The sequence below is a fragment of the Sminthopsis crassicaudata genome, chromosome 2 (genome assembly GCF_048593235.1).
Source record: "Sminthopsis crassicaudata isolate SCR6 chromosome 2, ASM4859323v1, whole genome shotgun sequence".
Classification (NCBI taxonomy): domain Eukaryota; kingdom Metazoa; phylum Chordata; class Mammalia; order Dasyuromorphia; family Dasyuridae; genus Sminthopsis; species Sminthopsis crassicaudata.
In genome coordinates this window covers 520271486-520286732 of record NC_133618.1, presented here as the reverse complement: position 1 = coordinate 520286732, position 15247 = coordinate 520271486, and the positions used below count along the sequence as shown (strand labels likewise).

General features: G+C 32.3%; 1 protein-coding gene across 13 annotated transcripts in view; it reads left to right on the top strand.

Moving 5' to 3' along the window:
• The window catches only part of CEP152 (centrosomal protein 152), a 96790-nt gene that overhangs the window by 51480 nt on the left and 30063 nt on the right, over positions 1 to 15247 (top strand). For 9 of the 13 annotated variants that reach the window (XR_012486929.1, XM_074294441.1, XM_074294439.1 and 6 more), the window contains 7 exons: positions 2842 to 2970; positions 3606 to 3715; positions 4286 to 4414; positions 4558 to 4693; positions 7753 to 7944; positions 10654 to 10935; positions 13017 to 13148. Coding sequence is in view for 12 of the 13 variants with exons in the window: in XM_074294441.1 (XP_074150542.1) it covers positions 2842 to 2970; positions 3606 to 3715; positions 4286 to 4414; positions 4558 to 4693; positions 7753 to 7944; positions 10654 to 10935; positions 13017 to 13148 (1110 nt within the window). In the remaining variant the exon portion in view is untranslated. The remainder of the gene's footprint in view (positions 1 to 2841; positions 2971 to 3605; positions 3716 to 4285; positions 4415 to 4557; positions 4694 to 7752; positions 7945 to 10653; positions 10936 to 13016; positions 13149 to 15247) is intronic. The other 4 variants (XM_074294446.1, XM_074294447.1, XM_074294444.1 and 1 more) reach the window with 1 other exon arrangement.

The window sequence follows — 15247 nt, the reverse complement described above, 5'->3', positions numbered from 1 at the left end:
CCATTACAGTCGTTTCTTAGAGTCGCTTAATTTACAGTGGAGCTCTAGATACGTGGGGTTTTACCTGATTTACTTTCTTTCCTTCTTGGAAATTTTTATTATTTTATATATATTTTAGTATTTTTCCTATTGAATATATGCTATATCCTCTATCCTTATAAATGTGTGGTACTCTTTTAGAGAAGGGACTATTTTATTTTTTGGCTTTCTCTCTCTCTCTGTCTATATATCTATGTCCTAAGCACTTAGCATACATAGTACCTTGAAGATAGCAAGTGATTAATATTTGAAATGAAATTTTTCTTGAATATGATGTTAATATCCTTGAAATCTTGTGTTTCTCTAGTTTAACCTGTTGAGAAAGTTCTCAGCAGTGTCATAATAGCATTTAAAACTATAAAAAAGACCTTCATGATCATTTTTTTAGTTCACTTTTCAGATGAGGAAACAGAGGCTCCAGATGGTTAAAAGACTTGCTGGTAGTCCTTATGTTGAATTTCTTCCTCTGTGGTTTAAGGCATGTTTTAAAAGAGTTAAAGCTTATTGTTGCCAAATCTGTACTATTAAATTCCATTGTTGAACAAAAAAGAGCTTAGAAATTCAGTAAGATTTTGGGGACAACACTGTAGTATTATCCCATTTAGTATCCCATTTAGGTAAGAAGCAAACTTCTCCTGAAGAGGATGGTACTTGCTCAGGGTCACATAATGCATGAATGGGGCTTAAATTAAGACATAAGTCTTCCAGGTCCCAAACCTGCTATTCTTTCAGTTAGATCATACTTTCTTTCAATTCATAGACATATTAGCACTCATTAACTTATGCCTACTCGGCAGTGACATTAGATGTCCGGTCAGCTTATAATAAGTAGAACAACGTTTATCAAAGTGTAGGTCTATTCACCATTATGACATTACTGCCATTTGCTAAAGATTTGAGCCGTGAAATATTCTTGGGCCTCTAGCTAGAATTTTAAGGAGTTACCACAAGGGGGTGCTCTTCATTACTGACACACTGAATGGCTTCAGAAAAAAAGGGGGGATATAGAATAAAGGATAATACAATGACTAAAAGAAAATACTCTATTCAGTCATGTGGTTATTTTTATTTCTAAAAATAAGAGCAAGAGCTTAATGCAGAAGTTCTGAACATTTTTTGGTGTGTCATGGATCCTTTTGGTAGTCTGGTGAAACCTTTATACCACTTCTCAGAATGTTTTAAAATGTATAAAATAAAATATATAGGATTACAAAGGAAATTAATTATATTGAAATATAGTAATCAAGATATTTTTAAAAACAAAGTTCATAGACCCTAATTTTTTATCCAATGGAAACTACCATTTATATAGTGCCTACTATGTGCTGCTAAGCTTTAAAAATATTATCTCAATTTATCCTCATAGGCAGGTTTAGTTTTCCCAGGATTACCCTAGTAAGTAGTTGAGGCTGATTTGAACTCTGGTCTTCTTGAATCTAGGTCCAGTGTTCTGTCTGCTTAGTATAGAAATTATAGCTTTTGGCAGCTCGAAATCAGAAAACCTGAATTCTCTAGGCTCCTGTGATCTTGGGAAAGTTCTTTAATATCTATAAATCTCAATTTCCTTTTCTGTAAAATGTTCATAATAATAATTGTACTAATATCTTCATAGAGTTGTATGAATCTTAAGAGTTTGTGTAAAGATTTATAGTTTAAAATTATATACATTATATATTTATATAGATTTTCTGTGGGGGGGGGTGTTTCAAATATTTTAATTTTAGTGGATGTAACTGAATGTAACTCTTTAGACATGCCTTTCTGAACAATTTTAATCACATGTTGAGAAAAAAACTTTTTAAAAGTTACTTTCTAGTAGTAAACCCTCTCATTTGAATTGATCTTTCAGATGAACAACAACTGACTCATACTCAAAGTTATTCCAGCTTGTTATTGCATGTATTGCATATGTTACATTAGAGTAGGATATTAGTAGAGGACATACATAAAAAATGTTAATAAGATATATAAACTATATGTACTTTAAGTCTGTTTTCTATCTAAATGTTTATCCCTCAATTTGCTTATTCTGACATCAATTTGATGTTTGAATTTTAACTTATTATTATTCATTCTTAATTGAAATTAATGCTTGGAACTTTTATGTCCTTATGTCCCAATGCTACCAAAACTTTAACTTATTTCATCACTTGGGAAGCAAAATTAGTTTTGTCTGTGTGATTACACATTATCAGTTATTAATTACTAGCAGTAAGCATCATGGCAGAAGTGTCAATCCTTTTGTCTTATTTCATACAGCCTCTTAAATTCATAACCAAGATGATGTTGACTATCTCTTTCTAGTTCCTATAGTCTTCCCGTTTTCTTCAGTTGGACAATGTATAAGATTTCTCATATTTGTCTTTTGTTTCCATTCTCTTCAGCAACCCCCTTCACCTACAGATCTCAGCACTGAATTAAAGATTGTTTAATAAGACATAATTAAAAACTCTTTAATTTCTTTTAGGAAACACTGTCCGTTTCCTGAATCTTAGAGCATCCTTTGTTACTATTTCTTAGTGTAGGTGCTGCCAAAGCAAGCATACAGGAACATAGCAATGAAAGAGGAAGTACCTTCAGTTTCACCAACTGGTGAAGGTGATTGAACTCCAAGGTTTACCTTCTCCATTAGGAATAAGATTAAAACTCTTACTTTACCTTTATTTTTTACTTATAAATTCAGAGAGAGGAAGAGATGAAATAGAGAAGGGAAATGGGGAGGGGAGAGCAGAACAGGATGACAAGGTGGGGGAGGTTGATCATGCTTCACAGGTCTAACATGTTATGATGATCTGTTTTTAGAATAAAACAAACAATGTGGAAAAATCACCTAATCGACTACGGCCTGAGTCTTCTGTTTATGATAAAGTAGTCAAAGAAGATGTTCTACGACTTAAAAATGAAATTCTTACTTTACAACAGCAAAACAAGGTGATTTTGATCTTTTGATATGTCTTTCAACAGTTTCAGAGAAGAGAAAACTAAATTTAATGATAACATTTAGGATTATAAGAGACTAAGGGATTATGAACTGTAGTTATCTTCCCTTACTATCTGACTGGGGAACTAATTTATAAGTTTATATGGACAATTAAATTCAATTCCAATTTCCCATCTCTTTAGTGGATTAGCCAAAATGTTCTGATTAAATACTTCAACATAAATCTAAATTAAATGCAAGTTTTTGCAATGCTACTACTAACAGAATTATATGCATACCTCAGAAATAGTTTGCCTTGCAAACCTCAATTCAAATCAGCAAACATGTATTAAATAACTACTGAATATAGAATAATTATTTTGTTAGATCTTAAATGATAACACAGTGTTTTGGAGAAAACATTTCCCTGCCCTCATAGAGCTTATATTGAGAAATAATACCATGTATATAGATAACCATAGTACATTTTAACAAGGTGTGCAGAGAGATAATTCATTATTTGAATGGCATTTTGTAAATATATGTTTTGTAAGGATAAGTGAAGGGAAAAGAATACAGAAAAGGGAACAAAATTGAACACAGAGTTAAATGCCTTTTCCCAAAGTGCTTTTTCTTTTGTATCCAGGAACTTAAAGCAACTGAAGAAAAACTGAAAAATACAAACCGAGATTTATGTAGTCAAATGAGACAAATGGTGCAAGATTTTGACCGTGATAAACAAGAAACAGTGGATAGGTAAATGCACTTTAGAGGGACCCTGATAGCTGTTTTCCATTTGACTATTTTGGTTAAAAGAGTGAATGGATAGGCCTTACACCCATCTTAGCAACCTTTATGTGCAAATGACCATGGCAGTAAAAGAAATGCATTCCATTTTTAAAATTAATGTTACCCCTTCCTTCTTAGATCCCAGTGAGTAGAACTTCAATAAAGCCCCAATCTCTTCTCTCTTCTGTATTTGTGGGAAATATAAGACTGTGGTTGTTGAAATTATCACAGAAAAGAAAGATGTGTTCCTTACATTTCCAGTTGGAATTTGCCACACATTTTCCTCTAGAAACAATTTGATTATTTCAATAATCCCCTACATTTATATAATGTTACAATTAGGTAATAGAAATAGGAATGAAATATAGGTCTTCTGATTTCTAATCTATTCCTTTTATATTGCTTGTTATTTTAATGAAAGAAAAATAGATCATCCTTTAATTGTAATTAGCTTATGTTAGAGGGGAAAGGTGGCAAAAGGAAAAGAAAATAACAATATTAAAAAAAAAAATCTAGGAATTTGCTTTTCATTGCTAGGTGTGAAAGAACTTTTCAACAACACCATGAGGCTATGAAGAACCAAATTCGGGAGAGCCTTTTAGCAAAGCATGCTCTAGAAAAACAACAACTCTTTGAAGTTTATGAATCTAATCGTTTACAACTTAGGTAAGGAAAACAAAAATTTGCTTTATTTTTTACATACCAAAGCTCTCTGTTACTATGTAATTAACAAATGAAGATAAAAAGAAATATCACAATTGATTTTTTGTGAATGAAATATTTTCTATTCTGTCTATTTGTGTATTAAGAACTGACTTAGATAAGGTGAATAAAGAGATGGCAGCTGTACAAGAATGCTACCTGGCAGTTTGCAAAGAAAAAGATAACCTGGAGACCACTATAAGGAAGTCTATTGAGAAAGAGCAGCAGACTAAGGAAGAGATGGTATGGTACAAATTAATGCTGTGTTTCTATCATAGCTCTTATTACAAAAGTTCAAGAGTACTTTTATTCAAAACTTTAATATTCCTACTTTCCCATGAGAAAGGGAAAGTATATGTAGAGCTCATTTGTTGCCTGCTGAACTTTAATTATCTGTATTTCAACAGGATATTGAAAATAAAACATTAAATTCATTAAAACATTAATGGAAAATTGGGTCTGCTTATAATAGAATTATTAATAGGGAAAAAAAGTCTCAAAATTACTTCTGTAGATTTTTCTGATCATGAGTATTTCAGATCAAGAGACTTTATTGACTATTACTTTGGTCCATTCAATAGACCATCTAGAACTCCTACCTACTTTTTCTTGCCATTGCATAAAAGCCATTTTTAGAGGTTCTTGAAATATTCTACTCTCTGACCCTTAGATTTTTTTTCCACTTCAAAGAGAGGGGAAAAAGTAGGTGTAAGCCCAGGCTCTTATCAGTAGATGTGATAAGAATTATGAAGAGAGATTATGGGGAAAAAAGGAAGCCATAGTAAAGTATTAATCTCTTTCAGAAAGCCTTTTACAATCTGTTCTCCTATTCTCTTCCTTTCTATTCCTGACTTGACTTATCCTGGCTAGAGATTTTGTTATATCAGCTTTTTTATCCAAATTGGTGGTAGAAGTACAAGTCCTATTAACATTGTTCTTGAGTTGTTCTTGGTTAGTTTAAAACAGTAAATTCATCCAGTGAAATGACAATCCCCTTTTCTCCTCTTTACAATTGTTGAAAACATCAGTCTTTTGCTTCCTTGCATTTTTTAACCAACCTGCAGAATTCACTTTGTGAAAGCATGAAAGAATTAGGAATTTTGTTGAAGGTTTGAATGGATACATCTGGAGGGATTTCTAGCTTAAGAAGCTATGTTGAGACAGGTCATTGGTATGGCAACGTAAAAAAGAATGTCTAATGAGAAAATTAGAATTTTTGGTTTATATTTTGCTTTCTTTTAAAGATGAATATTGAAGAACATAATCTGTGTTATAGGGTAAGCAAATAACTTCCAAATTTAACTTATGTTAATTTATGTTGGGTCTTTGAAAGTTAGAATTAATATCTTAAGCCACTTGGAAACTAGGGACTCAAATTTTCGTATCTGTTTTAGAAATTAAAATGGGAAAGTGATTTCTAGTTTGCTAATTTTGGAGAGTATAGCAACTGGCAAAAGTAGAGTGATTTTTTTTTTTTTTAAATCTGTTCTTTTCCAGGAACTTTTGTTTGTTTGTTTGTTGGAAGAGGAGGGAGCATCTAATTGATTATAAGATTTGGTCTTTCAGTTGGTCCTAATAGGCAAATCTCCAATTTAATTAATTTCAGTGGCTAGTAAAGAACTTTGTAGGCAACTTTTTGTAGTTATGTTTTGCTATAAATAACATTTCTAGTCTTTAAGAGTTAGGAGTTTGGTTCATTGAGTGCCTATAACTGAAAAGCCTTGTGGGCAAAATGAAGTTGAATAAAACATAACTTCCATCTCAAGGGTTTAAAAGTCACTAATTATAATCCCAGAGGATTGATAATGAAGATTGTTAATCCTTGGCCTGAAAGAAAGATTGGACTAAATATGAATACTTGAAAATTAGTTTTTGGACATGGCCATCATAGGAATTTGTTTTACATGATTATGTGTATTTGTGGCAAAAATATTTTTCTTTCTTCTAAGAAATAGGGAGAAGTGGGAGGAAAAATACATTGGTGGTAATTGAAAAAAATTAATTTTAAAGTTTTAAAAATTAGCTGGGAGGATATAATGCATGAAAGTCTAAGGCACAATTATAATGAGTGATATAAAAGATATCAAAAATGCTTCAGAAATTTAAGGAAAAGAATTAACATTGCAAGAGAAATGATGGAGATTAGGAAAGTTTTCATAGAAAGTGAAATTTGAACTTGGGGTTGAATAATAGGTAGGCTTCCGAAGAAGAAAAAGAATAGGGAATGAGGAGACTTGCAGAGAAAAGAGCAACAAAGATGTAAAGCATGTTTGGGAAATTATGGCTAGTCCATTGAGGCTCTAGGATAGCATATATAAAAGGAAAAAGGACTAAAGGGAGTATACATAGCTTGGGGCAGAATATTGAGAGCTTTGAGTATTATTATGAACTTGGTTCAAACTTTGACTTATTCAACCATGAAAGAAAGGTTTTTGAAAAAAAGAGCATTATGATCAGAAAAGTGCTTAAAAATATTTTTTGTCATAAGTATATTTAAGATATACTTAGTTTTGGCAAGGAGATAGTCCTACTTTTTACCAACTTCTAAAATCTTGGGTCATTGTATTGTATTTTGTTGATCTTTTTCTGAGTGAATTTTTTGTACAGGTGCATCTACAGCTCAGCTCTCCTTCTTTTCTACTAGCAATATAAGTAAAGTCCATTGTCATATATTTTATGGAGCAAACTTCTTTACTTATTCTTGCCTCCTTTTCATATTTTCTTCTCTCTCACTTAATCTTTTTTTTTTTTTTTTTTTTTTTTAAGAAGAAACCTAAGTGTCTTTGTAGTTTAATGGGCTATTCCTTTCTAGAATTCTGCTTTTGAAAAATAACTAAAATAACCAAATTTCCTTGGGTCTTTTCAAATCTTAAGTTTTAGTTGAGTATGGAAATGCAAAACAGAAATTATGCTGGGAAGAGGGAAGACATAAAGAAGGAAAGAGGTGTTGATTCTTTGAGTAAATGCAATTGACTATAAGGTTGTTAGAACCAAATCAACAACAAACACGCTGGACCATCAAAAATTATTTATCTTACAAATTTTTTTTTAAATTTTGTAATCTTCCCTGCACATGGAATTTACTTAGAGAGTTGAATGTTTCTTTTTTAATGTAGTAATCTAAAATTTTGCCCTATAGATGTTTGCAATGACAATAGGCTTTTCAAGATTTAAGATAAGTAAATTAGAGTATGTGCAAATTATGATCCTCTAGTGCCATTATGTTCTGAATATAGTTAGCTTAATAAGTTTAACCTACAGAATAAGAGTATTGTATTGTTATTTACTTGAATTTTGCTTAGCTCAAGAAACAGCTTTTAGAAGAAAAGGAGGAGAATCTAAACAAAATCAAGGTAGAACTTGAAGAAAAACTCAAATGTACCATTACAACGGCAAAGAGCCAGTGGCTGAAAGAAAAAGAAACTGATATTAAACAGCAAATTGAAAATGAAGTTATCTTAGCCAAAACACAGTGGGAGAACGAACAGAAAGAGGTGTGGGCTTTAATATATCTCTTCAGTTGCTATGTTCAAATATGTGCTGTTGAATGATCTATTTAGACTAACCTTCCTAAAACAGACATGGGACATTGTTTGCCAAGTGTATAAATATTCAACTGCTTGCTAAATTTAATTCTTGAAGCCAGGGTAACTCACATAGTTGAATTAGAGAGTAAATAGAGGACTATGATAATTGTTGTATTATTTGATCCCATTAATTTTATTTTGACCTTTTCTTCTATTAAGATTTCTTAATCTCACTTTGAGAACAGGAAGGCTATACTTAACCTCTTTTAGACCATTGAACCTGAATCAGCAGCCTCGTTTTGTCACATGAAATACTTCTGGTTATTCTAGAATAATATTTATAATTCATATACAATATTCAATATTTTGATAGAATTTGTGATTAAAAATATAATGACCAGGAAAACTCAAAAGTAAAAAGCTCAGTAGTTAATATAGTCTCATATGATTCTAAGTTGTTTTCTGGAAGACAGGAATGAAGTTACATTATCTTAAACTCGTCAACTTTTTATTTCTTCAGCGGATATTTTTGAGCATCCATTGCAAGGGAGAATGTGAGTACTAGAAAGAAAGTTTCACAGTCCATTGTTTAATAAAGCTTTAAAAAAATCTGATATAAGATGGATACATCAATAATTAATACAGTATAGTAATATTAAATGTTAAAAATGTTTAAAAGTGGAAAAAAGGCTATGAACAGAAGAGAAAAAATATTTCTGTATAGTAATGAGACTAAGGGGAGGAGGACTACAAAAAAATCTTTATAAAGATGGTATTTTAATTATGTCTTGAAAGTAAGAAGAATTGGATGGGTAAGCTGGGGGGTGGGGTGGGAAGGTATGTAGAAGAAAGAGCTTTTTAAGTGTAGGAAACAACTTCAGTGGAACAAAGACACAAAGATGGAGATTCACAGAGTGTAATAAGAGAACAGCAAGTGCTTCCATTTGACTGCGATATAAAGTACCATAAGGCACTTTATTGGTTGGGGTCAAATGGTGGGAAGGAGTTTGAATAATAGGTAAAGAAGTTTAGACTTTATCCTGTAGATCAGAGGTGTTTCTTATGTAGTCCCAAACTCCCAAGTGCAGCTGGAACCAAATTAAAATATAATTGGGAAATTTTAACAAAAATACAATAGAACATAATGTTAAAATGTGGTTTTCCGAGTCAATTTGCTATCCCAAGGACCCCATATATGGTTTAGTAGTCCCAGTGTATATTTGTTTGACACCACTACTGTAGAAAATGGAAAGTCATTGGAGAAAGGATTCTAAATTGAACAATTCTTTTTAAAAGGGGTTAAGACCATCTCTAAGGGGTAATATAGACCTACATGAGGCATCTCTACCATCATCCTTCCTGAAGCTGGCACCTGAAATTACTACCATTGATTTACTCTTTTAGGATATTAAAGAATCCTGTTAAAATAGTATTATCTTTCTTCTCATTATCACTTTAGTTTGTGAGATTAGTTAGCTAGACACCTAAAAAAAAAAAAAAGGCAGTAGGGTTTTAGTCAGTTAGATCAGCAAAGGTCCTAAATTTGAGCAAAAACTAAGTGATAGGTATAAAGGGGGAAGAGAGGAGAGGGAGGAATTCAGGGATTGGAATAGACTAGGACTAGTTATGCATAGAATTGGCCTTAATGAAGTCATTATCACTCAACCATATTGTAAGTGCAGCAGTTTTATAACAAGGCACTTTTGTTTACCCTAATGAGCCCCTTTAGATGTTTGGTGAAGCATATCTACTACTCACTGAGTGGAATTCCATACTAACCAACAAATATGAAAAGCATATCATTCACAAGAAAATATTTCCACATATTATTATGCACCTTTGCAATATCAATGTAACATCTTTCCAAAAGCTTGAATTATCCTTGAGTATAAAAAGGGCACAGTAGTAAGAGTCTTATACAAATTCTATTCTAATAGAAATAGCACTGGCCTTTACTACCGGTGATCTGTGTAATTTTGGGATAGTACTGTACTTTAACCTCCCTCTAACCTCAGGTATTTCATCTGTGAGATTGGGGGAGGTGGGGGTGGTTGGATCAGATATGGTATCTGAAGTCTCTCTCATAAATTATAGTCATTGTCCATTAAAGTCCTATGTTGAAGTTTCAGTGTGGTTTGGAGATAGCTTAGGTTCTTGAAGGGTATGCCAGCAAGGCACAAACTAGCAGTTTTAGTCACTAAACTGAAAAGGCTAAGAGTAGAGAACTCTGTGATATACTCAGTTTGTTATTCAAGGGCCAACCTGCCAAGTTCAAATAGTCTCATCACTTGAACATCCATAAGTGAATTCCTAGGTAAAACTCATTCAAGAGAGCTCATTAGATTGGTGATCTGCATGGTAGGTATGTCATCTATCATATTGGTAGATGACAATTTATGAAGTGTCACCTACCAAAGATGGAACGATTATAATTGGTTTTGGTGTCCCATTAAAGCTGTGGATTTTAGAAACAAGATAAAGTCAAAGAATAATTTTCAGAATGTTTCTAAGACTATATATCTTCATTGGTTAAATTCCTAACCCATGTGTAATCATTGTCTAGAATGATTTTCAAATACATTAGCTGTGGTTGTTCCTTTGGCTGACAAAAATCAACCCTGGCTTTTACTTATTTGAAGATTTTTCTTTTCTAAAATTTTTCTTTCAAAAACATAGATCAAAGACAAAGTTATTCAGCAGTTAGAAAGGGAGTGGCGGTTTAAACTGGATCAAACTATAAAAGAAATGAAAAAGAAGACTTTTGATTGTGGCATCCAGACTGACCAAATAATCACCCCAGATGTAATTTCCAAGAAAGAGATGGAAGCAATGATTGAAGAGCAGCAATTGAAGATTCAGCAAGATGTATTGCAAGAGAAGGAAACAGCCATTAAAGAGGCTTTGAAAAAACATGAAAAAGAGATGGAAATCCAATACCATGAAAATATTACCAAACAGGTAATAAGCAGATGATAAAAGTTCTTCTTTGTGTTATACCTCTTGTGAACTTTTAGCATTGTTAATTGTTGAAGACTTAAGAGATAAATGGATTTATTTAATGTTGGGCGTACTTTGTGGTCTGCTTCTAGGATAAAATAGTATCATATGGTTTTTATGCTTTTAACTATTTGTTACAAAATTATGCCTTCATTATTTTGTTTTTGTGATTCATTAAAAACCAATGAGTGATGTATTAAGTCCTTAATAGATGCTTATTGTGGAGACAGCATGGTGTGAATGGACGGAGTCCTGAAGACTTGGTCTCTAGCCCTTATCTTCTACACATACTCACCATATCCTATGCAGATCACTTAATCTCTCACTTAACCTCTTGAGACTGTAAATTGTAGAGAAGGTACCAGTTTTCCTTGGTAGAAGAATTTCTTCACCTTGTAACTATTAAATTTGATGTCCTTTCCTTAGAATGGATGTCATTTTTCTTAACCTTAATTACAATTTTTAATATCAATTAACACTCACTCTCCTTTCTTGATATCCCTAAACAAAGGGATACCATTGCTGTTACTTGGTTCCTACTTGTATAACTAATCTGTTCTTTGTAGAATCATGCATTGCCTGAAGGTGTGTATTCACTCCTAGAGTCTATGTGTGTAGTATCCTTTCCTCTTCTCACCCTCTGCTTCCTTTGCTGGTCTTATTTGCTCTCATGAATTTAGTTTTCATCACACAGATTCCAAATCTATATATCTAGCTCCTAAACTCCAGTCCCATGTATGTATATATACATATATATGCTTTCCAAATAGTTCTATCAATATAATTCCGTTGGTAGTTTGAATTTAATGTGTCCAGGATAGAATTGTCATCCTTATCTTTGTTAAGGGAAACACTTATCTTCCCAGTCATTCAGTTTCATGACCCTCGAATTGTCCTTTACTCTTCTCTCTCCTTCCACTCCCTGACCACCCTTCTCCACAAAATCCTTATAATTAGGCTTCCAACACTTCTCATCTCTTGTTTAATAGCATTAGGATTATTCTCATTACTTCTGATTTATCTTCTACATAATTGTAAAAATAATCTTAAGACACTCTGCCTGTTCAAAAACATTCATTCAGTGGCTTCCTGTTCTCTCTGGTATAGGGTACAAATTTCTTAGTCTTAAGAAGTTATTATTTATTTTATTATTATTAGTCTTAAGAAATTATTATTTTATTTATAATTTATTTATAATTATTTATTATTTTATCTTACTCCCATTCTTGTATTGAATTTCATCCATGTTGGAGCAGTTAGGTGGTGCAGTGGAATAGAGCACAGTCCTGAAGTCAGGAGGACCTGAGTTCAAATTTGGTCTCAGACACTTTCTAGCTGTGTGACCCTGGGCAAGTGACTTAACCCCAATTGCCTTGGCAGAATGAATGAATGAAATTTCATCCATATTGGACTACTAACTTTTCTCTGAATTCTACAACTCACCTTCTGCCTTAGTGTATTCTTCATCCATGTGCCTGAAATCAGCTCTCAGAATTTTTATCTTTATTCAAGTCTCATTTCATGTACTACTTCCTCTGAATTTTCCCTGACTTGCGTCCTTTGTTTATCCCCAGTAAAGTTATTAGTGTTTTTATTCTCCTAAAAATATGTCAGATCATTCTTATCTGTCTCGAGATATTGAACAGTAGAATGTAAACTTTTTTGTGGCAATGCTTGTTATATCTCCAGGCACATTATAAGTTAGGTGCTTTATAAATGTTTGAGCTCAACAAATTGAAAATTTTCTTAGCCCTCTGCTCATATTCTCATTCAGCTGTGAGGATCATTATATAATAAATAATGATACCATAAACAGGTTCTCTATTTTTAATGTTTCTTTAATTTTAAAAATTGTTTATTTGACATAATTAGTTTTTATAATTATTTACCAATACATCTTTTTCTCCCCTTCCCAGAAAACCATCTCATAACTTTGGCTCTTTTTAAAAAGATTCCCCCTTGGATCATTGTGATAACTAATTAGTCTACTCTATTGGTTGAAGGGGCTTCAATTTACATGTTTGTCTTATATTACCTTGCAGGTAGAAGTAGCTGTGTTAAATGCTCGTTCCCGATGGCTGCAAGAACTTCCTGAGCTTGCAGAGTACAGAGCCAACCTAAAGGCTGAACAGATGAAATGGGAGGCAGAACATGAGGTTTCTATGGCCAAAAAGGTACTAACTACCCTGTATTACTAAGAGAACTTGAGAGGAATCTTCTACTTTCTTCTATCAAGAAAATGGCTAAACAGGAAGCACCTGTCATATTCTTGTTTAATGATTGATTCCAGTGTTTCCCAGACTTCATGATGAGGAATATCTTCCTAACTACTGAATTAAATCCAATTTGTTGCAATTGAATCTGATTTTCTCTTTTCAGAAAGAACTAAATTCTTATCATTCATAAGATATACCTTCATATATTAGATTATTTTCAGCTTAGTTATAGCTACCAATTTTTTCCCAGTGACTAAAAAGCTAATTCCTTTGGGATCTCTTAATATCCTTGTCTTCCAAAGCTTTTTCATTACATTACCTATTTCATAGGGTTATTAAAAATAAAAAAATTCATAAACATGAAAGTACTATGGAAATATGAAGTATGATGTAAATTAATCTGTTGTCATTAATGATTGTGATAAACATTGAGGGGAGGGACAGCTAGGTGGCAATTAGTAGAAAGAGTGCCAGGCCTGAAGTCTGCAAGAATTGAATTTAAATCCAACCTCAGATACTTAGCAGTTATATATCCTGGACAAACCACTTAACTCTTTTTGCCCTTGTTTCCTCATCTATAAAATGAACTGGAGAAGGAAATGGCAGAGCATTCTGGTATCTTTGCCAAGAAAACTCCAAATATGAATAATTGTCCATGCGCATGTTTTGAAAAAGCTTTAATAAAAAAAAAAAAAAAAGAAAACTCCACATGCGGTCACAAATAGCTGGACACAACTGAAACAACTAAATATCAAATTTTAAAAATATTAGTAGTATTCTTATAAGGTCACTATATTTTTCTCACAGTCGGGGGCTTAATTCTAGGCTTCACTAATAAGGTTTTGCTTGCTATTGAATAGAAAGATTTTTGGGTTTTTTTTTTTTGTTGTTGTTGTTGTTGTTCCTATTTATGTATTCCAATATTGGGTTTTAATCTGTCATGCTTATGTGAAAAGGACAATACCTATTCTAAGTATAGAGAATTTTACTTTTTTTTTTTCCTCCTACTGTTACTTGATTTTATCCTTTTCAATTCTGTTTTGGTTGCTTCCTCTTCCTTTCCAAAATTGTTTAGAAATCTACTGCCATTCCCCTAAATGCTAACTATTTTAGCTAATAAAATGAGATATAATATAAATTCTGTACTTTGATTCAAAACATCATATGAACAATACAGAATGGGAGAAACACAAACAGTAGTTCATATGAAAAAGATCTGGGGATGTTAGTGGAATCCAAATTCAGTAGAAATCAACATGATGGTAAATAAAACTATTAATTGAAAAAAAAAAGAAATCAACATGATGACATAGCTGTCAAAATAGCTAATGCGAGCTTTGACTTTATTAATAGGATTATTAATAGGATAAATAGAATGGGGGAAGAAATAGTTTTACTGTATGCCACCATGGGCAGAATTACATGTTCAGTTCAGGTTTTCTCCCAATTTACTATGGATGTTTAATAAACTTTAAAAGGAGTTAGAATGGTGATGATAATGTTGATTAAAATGATAAAAAATGGCTGATTATAGGAATTGGAGATGTTTAGTCTGAAGAAGATGAGTTGGTGGTATTAGAGGATGCCTTGTCTCAAGTATTTGAAGAACTATCACACTGAAAAGTATTTAAATATGTTTTTGTTTAGCATTCTGAGGGACAAAAATAAGAGCAAAAGAGGCAAAGCTTGTTATTTCCTAATAATAGTTGCTGATTCAAGAGAATAGTGAATTTCTAAATTGCCTGAGATCTTCAAATGAAGACTATAGATGCCCATTTGTCAGGGAGTTATGCTAAACCTTTGTTAAAAGAAATTAGAAAAGTGAAAAGTGGGTAGTTGCTTGTTGAATTGGTACAATTCTAACTTATTCTGCTTTAAAGAGAAAATTGCCTTAAAATCCAGTTGTTATCGCCAATAAGTAGTTATAAAATATGCATCTTATTTTTCTATCCAGTTATGTAGTTTCCTTACTAGAATACTTCATTAAGTAAAAGGATTTTTGAACTTACATTTTTAAAAGAAGTTAACCAGTTGATTTTCCTAAAATGTATTTTGTA